We start from the raw sequence: 13,626 nt of genomic DNA on the forward strand, positions 1-13,626 counted from the left end.
TTAAATGGGGGAAAAGGCAAAGGGATGTATGAGGGAAAAAATAGGTTTGCATTTCAAAATATTTCATTTTAACACAAAGGTAATTATCAAGTCTGCCAAGTAATCGCAAATGTTTGCTTTTGAACTTTAAATGTCAGCAACTTAAGTTCTCTTTAATTATGAATGTATAATTTCCACTTCTGTACATATAAATCACTTCAACCAAACTGCCTATTTTTCTTTCCAGTAAGTCATCAGGATTACCTTTTATTTAATAAACTTCAAATTTCCTGAGTGAATGACAGGAAAATGGTCAATGGGAAGGTCAAACACTAGCAATACTTGAGTACAGAAAACATTGAAGAACAAAAGGGAAATCCAGTTTTGGTGTTTTACTGGAATCTGAGTTAATAAACAGGGATCACAGAATGAACTGCAAACAACAGCTTGCGTTACATCAAGTGGAAACTGGAGCCATGAACCTGGACTTCCAGTCTGAAACTATTATGCAATGTAAGTAGGGGAGTTAACAAGTCACATATTACACATTCGAACATCTTCTAGGGCTTAAAACAAAAGGAACAACTTGTGCAGAAGATAACTGATGCTTATAGATGAATTTCACTATTGTGCTCCTCAGGGAGTAGTTTTGCTTTTCTTAAAACATCAAATAAACAGACCATTGCATTTGGGAATTATTAACCTGACCTTTTTTTTTTTTTTTTTATAACTAAGGAAACCTTGGCTTCTTTTCTTATCTTAATTGAAATATTTTAATTACTATCTTTATGGGTAAATTTTATTATCATTTGTACTATGAAGCAAAGCTTCAATTGAACTTCGATTTTACTTAATCTTCAATTGAGCATTATAAAAGTTAATCACAGTACAAAAATTCTCTGATGAGCACAATAATAAGTGGTTAAAAAAAGCAGAGATATCTCTTTATATAGACATTTTATTGGACCTTTTGTAAAAGTTCATACATATAGGGGAAAAATTAGAGGATTGCAATTTGTTTTCAATCCCTTTTTTAGTTTTTCCTTCCACTTAAACCAATTTCCTCTTACATTTGTTTTTGGATTAAAGCCAAAATCAACATTGTCCCCATTTCTAAACCAAATAACAGAGAAACAATTACAACTTCTGAATGCAGTTAGAGGATCCTGGGAGGCTGAGTGGCTGGACACAGCCGGAACTGCGTCTCTGACTCATTTCTGACTCTAGGCAAGGTATTTAATGTCTTTGCACTTTTGACATAATTGTAAAAATGCTAGTTTGTTTCATAGGTGTCTTATTAAACATAACTCAAGAAGCCACCAATGGCTATTGAGAGAGATCAGGCTGATTATTAGAGAGAAGCCCACCTCTGCAACTTGGAAAAAAGATTTAGAATTAAATCTGCTTTCCATTACTGGGATGTTTTTGAATGAATTGAAGGGAGACTGATGTAAATAATACAATTTGCAATTATAAGTATACAAAATGTATAATAAAATGGACCATGTTCTAATTTCCACTTCAGAAGTGAAAACTTTAGAAATATTTTCCATTATTTCTATTGGGGGTCAAAACAAACTCTTTTGACTTTTTAAGTCTGTTGTTGAGTATACACTCGAGATAAATAACAAAGATATTGTTATATTCCATTTTCAGGAAAAGAATCAGAAGAAAATAGCCTATTAAAAGAGACTTTAAGTCTGTGTTTTTTGGTAAATTTTTAGCTGTCTTATGTTAAGACGGAATCCATTTGTGAATGGTAACTTATTAAACATGCATCTTTCAATTACTTGTACTTCCTTTTTAAAATCTCTTTTATCTGTAGTCCTTCATAATATTCACTTAGAACATACCATTTTTAAAATCTAACACGCTACTGGTATACTTTTGTTTTGAAATTGTGTTTTAAAGGTTATATATATATCAGTTGTAGATTTGTTCAGTTCCAAACTTAATATTTTTGCCTTTAAATAAGATCTATTATAATTAACTAAAAAATTTTCATGGGGAGGAAAATGGACATTATAGTCTTACAAGAAGTTATATTAATGAATTGACATGACATCAAGGAATAGTCAATTATAAACTATTTTAATTTTACATTAAAAGGTTTGAAACAGCCTATAACCAAAAAAAATTATAAAAGAAATATAACTAATTGTGTAGTGAGGAACTAAATAATCAGATATAACTTTTCCATAAAGCAGATTTACAGAATAATAATGATTTAATAAGATGAATGATGAAGACCATATTTTCAAAGTTTCTTAAAATCTATCACTTTTCAACATTGTAGAAGATGGTTAGAATCACAAATGAAAGCAGTGGGAAATTTGGAGGACTTAATGATACTTCAGAAATTATTCTAAATATGATCGAACTAATATAATGGTCTTTAAAAAACAAAAAATAACATTTTAAATTCCTTATTGTTTAAGATTCTGACAGACTGTGCTGTCTCCTTTCTCTGGGACAGATCAGACTGATTCTTTTTATATCAATAAAATGGAAATTTCAGGACACCAAGAAACAGAGACCCACCAATGCATTTCATTGTTCCTTTATTTTCTGCCAATTCTAATGTATAGAGCTATGTATATGTGTTCTGTAACTTCTCAGTCTCCCAGGGCACTTTTAACACACTTTCACTGATGTCGTAGCCAGAATCAGACCTAGATTTAAGAGAATTTTTTTTAAAGAGTTATTTATTTATGCATACAAGAACTGGGGTGTAGACCAGAGGTGCCAGGGGTGAGAGGATTCACTAGAGAGAGTGGGGAGCAGAACAGACAGATCCACTGAAACATACTGCTGAGAGGAGCAGTAGGCAAGAGAGGAAGAGCAGCGGGCGAGACTGGAGAGGTCTGCTGCACCGTGGGTTGCTACCTGGCCAACTGGGGATCCAACTTGTGCTGCAGTGGTTGGCAATAGCCTGATAGCATTGTGTCTTTAACCCCTGTGCCACCAGGGAGGACCCAAAAGCATAATTTTTTAAAGCTCCTTGTTTTTAAGCTAATTTATTCGTTTGTTTTTTTTAAATAAAGCATTTGACCTCATAGGGGTTACTTGATGAAATAAACAACAATATCATTTCAAAAGATAGCATTAAAGTCTGGAAAGCACAATTATTTCATGACTCTTAATTCTTAACTCCTGAATATTTTAACTAATAGTGGGAAGTGGATTAAAGTAATGAAAATCTGGTTGCTAGAACATGAGAAAGATGAGGTGTTATTTTCATGAATGAAAAGAAAAAGGCCCAAATAACAGTCCATTAAATATCTTGGTTTTTCTCAGAACAATTTGAAATGGAGTTACAAATAAATGGTATTAAATGGTATTATATTTTCATGCTGATCTTCCAGATTAATGTGAATATACTTAGTGAAAGTTGATTTTATTCTTTAGACAAATAATTTTTACTCTGAGCCTTGTTTCCTCAAGTGTTGACCATGTTTGACTGGATGTGCTCATTTCCTTTCATTACATTTGACTGTGTTCTGTCTTCATGAACTAGTGCATTCTTCTCTGAAAATTGTCTTTGGGGCCTCCCTGGAGGCGCAAGGGGTTAAGATGCAGCACTATGAAGCTATCCACAGCCACTGCAGCATGAGTTTGATCCCCAGCTAGGGAGGTGACCCGCATGGTGCAGCAGACCTCCCCTGAAAATTGTCTTTATATGTTTTTAAATTTTTTTCCCTATATTTTATCTTTATTTTTCTTTTGCTTATATATGACATTTATTCTTTTTTCTTGTTTTCCATAATATTCAAAAACTTCATGATTAAACGTTTGACTACATAAATTGATTACATATCAAGAAATCTGCATTATGTGAAAGGATTTTATTTATTTATTTTTGCTACTTGAACTTTATGATAAATTTAAAATTAAGTGCTAAGTGACCACAGAGTACAAAGAAAATTTAAAACAAAAAAACAAAAACAGCAGCATAAGAGAAATATATTTATTACTAACTGAAAACATGAGTCAAACTAATAATTTATTATGAGTTAGCTATGATAATGGCTTTATTCCTTTAAAATTGTTAAGTTTTAAATATAAAGTATTAACTTTCAGTTATTTGTTTTTTTCTGGAATTTTATGACTGTAGTAGAGGATGACTTACTTAAAAAAATGGGTCTATAAATGCTTATTAGAACTTTTCTGTAAAGAATAATTGCATGTGTTCTTGTTTTCTCTAATTTTCCCCCCATTTAACTGTGCAAAGTACTCAGTATTTCCCTTCTTTCCATACATGTTGCTTATTTTGTTCAGATGAATAAAAGGGTAAGCCGTATAGGTAAATTCATAGTAAATTAGCTGCTATATGAATTTCTGCCCCTTGTTACATAGAACACTATTCTTTGAGTGCATCCCTTTAGAATGTTAAGAATATATGGACAGAGATTGCCATTTAAACTATACCCTTACAAAGAAATCTCCTTGGGAAAAAAAATAAGCAAAATATTGTGCCTATACCTTTCCTATGTGCATGAGTGAGGCCAGTAGGTGGGCTTCCCTGGACTGTCATCAGACAAGGACAAGTGTCTTTGTTGGAGACACATCAGTCCTGAAGATCTTTTCTGTGAGGGCGGTTATTCCTGGGACTCCAGAGAAATCCCATGATCTCTGGCATGGAAAGTGGTGGGAGGAGTATAGGGGTGACTGCCCAGCTGTTGCATACAAGTAGCCTGGGAGGAGGTCTAGGGGCTGCAATTTAGGGCGGGTGTGGGGTGTGTACTTTGGGCTTGAGGGTTGAGGAGGGAAGGGTGGATCTCAATCTTACAGAACAATGTCTTTCCCCTCCCTCCATTGTCCCTGCATTCAGGCTACCTGGTTTAACCAGAACGGAAAGTAAATCCTCCCTATTCCGATAGGGTGGGAGAAACACTCTCTCCCTGGGTGCTCCTGGTTTAGGTGAGGATCTGGTGTCAGCCCATCACTTCTACCCTTGCCTTTCAAGGAGCTGGTGCCTCCAATCCTGCACCTGTTAGGAGAACTTTATTGTACTTAGCCAGCTGCTTGTCGAATTTCCCTCTGTCCCTATTTTGTTATCCAGTTTCAGCAGTTTGCCAGCTCTCCTGCATGCTTTTTATCATCCACAAACTTGTTGACATTTCATGCCAGATGTTTTCTCCCCTCCCTTTTTCTCAACCTTGTTAATTCATAGCTTTTATATTTTTCTTGACTCCTTTTTTAGTTGGGGTGTGTGAGACAGCCAATAAATTCATGAATAAATCCATCCAACAAAAATTCCTTAACTCCAACTCCTTCTTAATACTTATTTGTGGGCCTCCTTGGGGCGTAGGGGGTTAGGTGTCAGCACTATGAGGCTATCAGCAGCCACTGCAGCAGTAGTTCGATCCCCAGCCAGATAGCTGACCCACATGGCACAGCAGACCTCCCCTCAGCAGTGTATTTCAGTGGATCCACCTGTTCTGCTCCCTACTCTGTCTCTGGTGAATCCTCTCACCTTCCACACTTCTGGCCTGCACCCCAGCTCTTGTATGCATAAATAAATAAATCTTTTAAAAAATACTTATTTGCAAAAATACACTTAGCCCATTGCTTTCCCCTTGAGAAGGAAAAGCATAAAGGAGGAAATCAGTTCCCACAAGCAGACTATAGTTTTCTGACAATGAAATCACTTTTCCCCTTTAATCTCCCTGGGGAATATTTTCTGTAGTGGCAACTACTAAATTTTTATGTGGGTCACCTTAATAATTTGTATATTGAGGATATAACAATTATGATCTTTCCCTTCAAAAGTTTTATTTATTTATTTTTTTAAAGATTTATTTATTTATACAAGCACTGGGTATAGTCAGAAGCACGGGAGGGTGAGAGAATTCACCAGAGCCAGAGCGGGGAGCAGAATAGGCAGAAGGACCGAGGTACACTGCTGAGGGGAGCAGCGGGCGGCAGGAGAGGTCTGTGTGCCATGTGGGACCCTCGCCCAGTGGCCAGGGATTGAACTGGCCCTGCAGAGGCTGCGGGCAGCTTCGCAACCTAAGGCTCAACCACTGTGCCACTGGGGAGGCCCTCAAAAGTTTTATTCTAATCAAAATAGCAGGGACAAAGGGAAGCACTTGGAGAAATATCAGTAAAAAACAGAGCAAATGATAATTCCATTACCTCAGTGCTAGAACATAGCAGGCACATAAGCAATGTTTATTGCGTGTATAAATGATACATTTGTCTGTAACTATAGTGTGGGATACAGTGGAGGAAGTAATTAATTTTGTCTTGAAGGGTGGTGTGGGAAAGTATAGTTTTATATTTAATTACACATGGCTTTATGTGTAAGGAATTTATATTGTTTTTAATTTCTATTTTAAGATTTTCTTTTCTTTCCCAAATCATTGTCTTGCGGCGGCAGTTGTTTTATTCTGCCACAGCATAGTGCTAAGTGGATAGCTGCTGACCTATAGATGCTTGCTAATGCTGTCATCTCCGGGACTGCTTCTGCTATAATGCAACTGTCTCCTCTTCTGCCATGTTAACTTACGGGTTCTTTGGGGAAGAACATGAGTGGGGAAGAAATAAGTCACAGCCCTGTTCATGAATAAGAATGATGTTCACTGGAGAAGGCAAGTAGGAGTGTTACAGGACTTGGGTGCCGAATATGTTGCAGGGCAGGGAGAGGGGCACCCCAGACCCCACAAACCTGCCTACTCTAAATGGGTTCTGCCATCCGCCGCATCAACACAAAACATATGAGACTTTAATGGGAAGGAACTTTAATACAATTAGGAAACAATACAGGAAAGGCAAAGAATCTAGTTTCTAAATCAGGCACCCAAAATTACCCGTCCCCTTGTGGGTAAAAGTCCACCCAAGCAGGATTGGCCCAGAGCAAGGCCCCAAAGCCTGCCACAAGTCTAAAGCATCTTCCAGTGGGGACCCACAGAAAAGGATCAGAAACAACCAGACAAGCCTGGAAGGAAAAGAGCAAAATCAAAATCAAGACAAAAACCGCCATTGTCACCTCCTCACGGGTCTCTCACCCACATCTGTGTCACCCAGTCCATGACCAAAAGGCAAGTGCAGTTTCATGTATCTCTTGGCTCCATGTGCCTCCTCTAGGTCTCCTTCTGGCGCTCCATCCTGCTTCCTTCCTTCCTCAGTCTCCTCTGCAGCTTCTTCTCTCCCTGCTCAGCTCCACCCTCCTTTTGGGTGGGGCAGGGAACCTGGAACCTCCCCCTTTCCTGGGGACCATGCTATTACAGGAGGGCCTCCATACCTCTTAAAACCTGTTTGCTTGTGTATGGCAGGGATATATGAATGTAGTGAGAAGGAACACGGAGAATACAGATTAGAAACACAGATGTTCATAGTAGAAGGACCTCGGTTCAGTAGCCAGGTCTTCCACAAAAGTCAACCAGATGTAAGAATGTGTGAAGTAAAATATGTAGTTATTTTCCCCAGACTCTTTTTTTTTTGTTGTTTTGTTTTTTAAAGATTTATTTATTTATACGAAAACCAGGGTACAAGCCAGATGTGTGGGAGGGAGAGAGGATTCACCAGAGACAGAGTAAGGAACAGAACAGGCAGACTGACGAAATACACTGCTGAGGGGAGCAGTGGGCATGACAGGAGAGGTCTGCTGCACCATGTGAGACCCTTGCCGGGCAGCCAGGAACCAACGGGCACTGCAGAGGCTGCAGACAGCTTCACAGCTCGGCACAACCACCTGCACCACCAGGGGAGGCCCTATTTTCCCCAGACTCTATGACTCTCTATAGTGAACAATTTTTACATATTCTGAAAATTTGCATTGTATTTTACAATACTTCCCAAAGTGGCTATGTCTATTTATCACTGGTTCACGAATGTTTCTTTCATTCTGTGACTGTTTTTGTTGGCCCCAAGACTGAGAACTGCCTACTTTGGTAACATAGACCAAAAATTCTCTATTAAGTCCCCAAATTATTACTTCCCAAATTTTGCTAAACGTTGAAATTACTTGGGAGTCTTTATTTTTTATGCAAAATTATTTATTGGCTCAATTTTGGGGGTTACATTTTTGCTCTTCCATATGGGCAATTGTACCACTCACCCTCCACCAAACCACCAAGAGAATTTCCTCAGCCACTTAGACGAGAGATGGCTGGAACAGAATCTGAGCTCCTGGAGCAACTTGCTTCTGAACTCAACTCTGGTCTCAAAAAATTCAAAGTAGATTATAAATTCTTTTTCTTCTTGCAGTTCTTTCAGTGGGAAAAATGTCGATATTCAGTTTCATCCTTGTCACCACTGCTCTGGTAATGAGCGGGGAGATCTGGGTAAGCATACTACAAAAACTAGATTGTATTTATAATGCCTGCTCTGTCAGGAACTTTCTTTTCCTTTGCAGAAAACCTATAGTAATTTGTCACTGAAAAATCTTAACTAATGGGAGGGAGGTGTAATGAAAAAGGTTTGTGGAAGCACCTAGCCCACATTAGGTACTTACCAGGTGCTTTACATTTTTCTAAGTCAAAATCAGCATCCACAACAAAGAAATAAAATCTTTTAAAATTTCCTGGTGCTGCATTATATTAGGAATTAAAAGCTGCCTATCATTACTAACATTGAGCTTGGTTTTCCAATATTGGACACCATGTTGGACACTAATTTGAAAATTATTACTAAGAATGTGTGCCTCCATTCATGGGTTAAAAAGAGAAAAAACTCATTTACTCAGAGTTCTGAGGCAAAGAAAACTTCTAAGTTTGAAAGAGTTTACTAAAACCATGGATGTAGTCTCCTAAATATTGAACATACTTTGCTGGAATCCCGTCAGTCACTTTTATTTATGTTTAACAATATCACAACCAATTCCCTCAATTGGAAAGCACCCAGGATTTCAGACACCATAAAATAATCTTCCTGAACATTATTTAGACTGGGGGCTAAGCAAATAACTCTATCAGAGAGAATAAATCAGAGCGAAGAGGAGAGAGTACCAAGACCAAATAAAGAACAGTCCTGACAAAATGCTGGGAGATTTAGTGGCTTGAATCTGGACATGGGAGGGAGGGTGTCTCGACAATCACTTCCCAGTTCTCTTGCCTTTCATTTTTGAGGCTGAATTTCTGTATTTACATTACAATCCTTCATAGTAAGGCAGTGTACTTTTTCATTTTGCTCAAATAAGATATTTAACTGTGCTTTCTGACTGCCTGGCAGAGTTTCTGGAACAAGGAAGGTCCTCATATTTATGACATGAACATAAGGTAATACATAAGGAGTGGGCAGTTATACAAATGTAAGTTGGGAAATAGATCTGACTATTATCTCAAGCCTGTGTAGGAAATAATGGTACACAAGGGTACTATAAGGCAATTACACATTAAAATTTATAATTTACATTTTTCACAGGAGACCATGCAAAGACATGTGAAGGCAAAAATGGAAAAATGGCCAAAATGTGTCTTTTGTCACTTTTCCACCCATTGTCTTTCATAACTCTTCCAACACTGAATACATGAGAAACCTCATTGCAGTTTCTTGCCACAGTAGCTCTTCCCAAGAGCTGCACAGCCCTACGCCCTCCTTCCCCGTTCACACAACACATTCACTTTACCTTTGGGGAGTTCTGTTCAAAGACCTCTTTAGGAAGGATCTAATAAACTCCTTTAGGTGCAAGATGCATGGGTTATTTGACTTGTTAGAAAAGGTGAAGACTTACCTAAAAGACTCCAACTCCTTTCATCCCTTTTTGAAGTAATTGAAGGAACAAACAAAAAAAAAAAAGTAAAAAAATTAAAAGTGACTCTAGGAGAATTTCCAGCAACAGGTAATCAGGGATATGAGCGCCTACACTATTATTCCTTATAGATAACATCCCTCATAGAGATAACCTAGGTGGTCAGATTTTAAGTATTCAATTATATTTTTAAAATATATTGATGCCAAAATAATTCACGAGGCTTATTTATTTCACAGATTGACACGCTAATGATGTGATTAACTTCTGTGAAAGAATTTACAGTTAAGAAATTATGCAGGCAGTCTCATGTAGAGATTGAGAACAGGAGCTTTGAACTGTATTTCAATGGAATCCTATCTCCCCTTACCTATGGGAATTCTTGACCAAGTTTCCTCATCAAGCTTGAGCTTATTCCTACTTCATGGAATAATGAAAAGCAGATGAGACCACCACTCTACAGGTCGTAGCACAGTCATTTGATTATTTTATACTATTTCTTTAGGAGCTTTAACATACACCACCATTTCCTATGCTTCAAATAACAAAATAGCATTAAAAGTTTCAAACCTGTTTTCTGGTTAGAACTATGTGAAATAGGATTTGGAGGCACAATCAATTCATTACTTTATCCACTTTATTAGGACCACTTATTTTCCATGAGAACGTTACTTTGCAGGCGCTGGAGGACTGTTTTCAAGAGCAGGAGCGGCTCAGAGCCCAGGTGCACATGCTCGAGACCCGGGTCAAACAGCAACAGGTCAGGATCGCACAGCTCTTGCATGAGAAGGAAGTCCAGTTCCTAGATAAAGGAGAGGAAAATAACGTCATTGACCTTGGAAGCAAGAGACAATATGCAGGTCAGAATCTATTTTTCTTAAGTGTTTCAATACTTTATATTATTATACAACATGTGCAGTGATGGTGCCAATTGTTTCATCACTTCAGGTTGGATAGCATACAACGGGAAGCATTGTACCAATTTTCATGTCTTCTACCATATTTTATCCTTTTATCTCTATTGGGGACATTTAATAGCAATATGAAATGCCTGAGAATTTCTGTAGGTTTTTAAGAGAACAAGACAATAGATAGTTTATCTATTGCATATCCATGTGCAAATGGGAGAAATAATTTGTGCACTTTTACAATTGAACTTTGTTTTTGTGTATCTTTTCTTGTCACATTCATAGTTTTCCCTTCTGAAATCCTGATGTGCTTCAGTGTAGTAAGCACTAATGAAATAAGAGAGCAGAAAAGGAAAAGGTATCAGAATTAGGTAGGAAAATAAAAAAAAATGCTTGCATGTCTACATTTCATGATTTGGTAATTTTCCTTTCGATTAGGCCAATGTTTCTCCCTAAAACTCAATGATCTTAAGCTGTCCACACATCGTACAACATAATGCATATACCATTATTCCCTCTAGAAAATTGTTCTCTCCCTCCAGGCATCTTTTAAAGTGGTCAAACAATAATTGTAAGAAACAACATAAACACAATTAGAGCACCGTGCTCATAGGTCTCCAACTACTGCCATGTTGTATTATAATTTCTCTGTTTATGAGTCTCTCTTGGTTAATTAACTGGGAAATTTGTGAGTTCTGGGACAACGTTTCATGCATTCTTTTTTAAAAAAAGATTTATTTAGTTGTGCATAAAAGAACTGGGGTACAGGCCAGAGGTGGGGGGGGGGCGGTGAGAGGATTCACCAGAGACAGAGTAGGGAACAGAACAGACAGATCCACTGAAATACACTGCTGAGGGGAGCAGCGGGTGAGACTGGAGAGGTCTGCTGCGCCATGTGGGTCACCTCCCTAGCCAGGGATTGAACTTGTGCTGCAGTAGTTGTGGATCGCTTCATAGTGCTGATGATTAATCCTTTGCGCCACCAGGGAGACCCCTTTAATGCATTCTTCCCTTCCTGTTGCCTATCATAATGCCTGGAACAGAGTAGAGCCTCATATTTATGAATGAAAGCAAAGTAGTACATCAAGACAGGAATATCAACATTAGCAAATATAAATCTGGAAATACATATGCAGAAGCCAAAGAGATGCCAAACTCATGAAAATAAAAACATCTTTGTTTTGAGTTTCTAAATATACTCACCAGTGTAGGGTATAAGAATTGTGAGAATCTTAGAACTTAGACTTTAATAAAATGCCCCCTTTTTCTCTCTTTTCCAACATGATAATCTGTTTTTTTTTTGTTGAGACTTTTTGCCGTGGGCCTCTGACTGATGTCTAGCAGCTGATCTTTGATCCTTGATCCTTGGAGTCCAGCTACCCTTTCCCCGCTTTAGAATCAGGCATCCAGAGCCACTGGCAAATGAGAATGGAAATGGATACAGGGTGAGGATGGCCTGTGGCTTGGGGCATGGAACAAAGAGAAACTGGGACTGTGTGACCATGGCAGACTGAAGTTTAAGAGCTAAAAATCCCATCTTGCATTGAGAGGATTAGGGAGCAGATTTTGGAAACAAGTGTCACCCAGGAACTAGATAAGAAATCAGTTACTACCAAGTACCAAGGTCAGAGTGGGGATGACTGTATAAGAAGAGTTAAGTAGAAAAGTCATATGGACAGTGTTCAGACAAACTCTTATTTTGTTTGTGCGCATGCGTGCATGCGTGTATGTGTGTCTTATAACATTAAATAGGTGATGATAGATAGATAAGGCATCCTAGACAACTCTTTCTGGATATAGAGGCTAAAAAAAACCCAGATATCAGTAGGTCTGTGTTTAATATTTTTCATATATGGTATAAGCATGAAGGAAGAGAAGAAGTGATAAACTATAAGTGCAATTCAAGTGTATTTTATTTTTTCAGCACATAAGCAACTAATGCTAGAGAGCCTACCAAGGGCACACTCAATAAATAAATTGTTATTTTGTAATTCTTATAAAATATATAACATATATGTTATATGTGACAATATAATATATATAGCATATATGATAGAAAATATATAAGAACCCATTTGCATCAAAGTTTATGCTTTTGGTGTCCTTAAATTTAAAATGTGAAATAATAATTATGTATATGATCTATAAAAATATAAATTTCTTTGTTCTTATTCACAAGTTACTATGTTATTACTAAATTAATTATTTTCTTAGTTCTAATTCATCTCATAGAAAACATGCACTTACATAGAAACCAGCAATTTGTACAAACAATGCACAGATCACACGATTTTTGTACAACATGTAATTAAATGTATCCTTGAAAAAGATTTTGGGTGTTGTTGAATTATGTGTCTGAATAAAAAGATTATAGTACTAAGTTTACATTGTTGGTGACAATCACAAGAGCCTGTGACATCGCAGTATTTGTTCAGCGAACAAGACCACTGGTTCAACCCTGCCCCCTTTTCCAGGAGCCCCAGTCTTTATCAAATTGTGGGTCTTGAGGCATTATGGTAGTTGTTCAAGTGTAGACTCTGAAGTTTATTTTCAAAGTCCAGCTGCCCTTCTTGCTTGCTGTGACCTTTGTGCAAGTTACTTAACTTCTATGTACCTCATATTCCTCATGTGTAAAGTGGAAGTGATAAAAATTCCTGATTCTTTGTTGTAAAGATAAAATGAGTGAATACATGTAACATGATTAAAAAAGCGTTTAGCTCAATGAATATCAGTTACATATATTCAGTATTATACTGTCAGTTACCTGTTGACAATATTATATTGTGAATCTTTGCCCTATTTTCAGAGGAGAGAGCCCACTCACCCCACCCTACAAGAATACTGCACTCTCCATGGAATCGACTTTTTTCTTCTCTTTTCTTCTTAAGTCTCCTGAGGCTGAGGATGGCCATAACAAGACCAGTTCTGGCATTTCCCAGCATGCCCTATGGAGTGGCAGCTGAATTCTTCCGGTCTTTCTTTAAGTTTAGAATGTGGGGTACTCTATCCCTTTTGTTCTCAGTGTTCAGTCTCAGCCACCATTCT

General features: G+C 37.6%; 1 protein-coding gene across 1 annotated transcript in view; it reads left to right on the top strand.

Annotated features, from left to right (window-relative positions):
• Nucleotides 1-407: 407 nt before the first annotated feature.
• The window catches only part of FGL1 (fibrinogen like 1), a gene marked incomplete at both ends in the record, with an annotated part of 33,255 nt that continues 20,036 nt past the window's right edge, over nucleotides 408-13,626 (top strand). The window contains 3 exons of the mRNA XM_084232572.1: nucleotides 408-492; nucleotides 8,191-8,267; nucleotides 10,353-10,533. Coding sequence (XP_084088698.1) covers nucleotides 408-492; nucleotides 8,191-8,267; nucleotides 10,353-10,533 — 343 coding nt within the window. The remainder of the gene's footprint in view (nucleotides 493-8,190; nucleotides 8,268-10,352; nucleotides 10,534-13,626) is intronic.

The sequence above is a fragment of the Talpa europaea genome (assembly GCF_964194135.1).
Source record: "Talpa europaea genome assembly, chromosome: 4".
Classification (NCBI taxonomy): domain Eukaryota; kingdom Metazoa; phylum Chordata; class Mammalia; order Eulipotyphla; family Talpidae; genus Talpa; species Talpa europaea.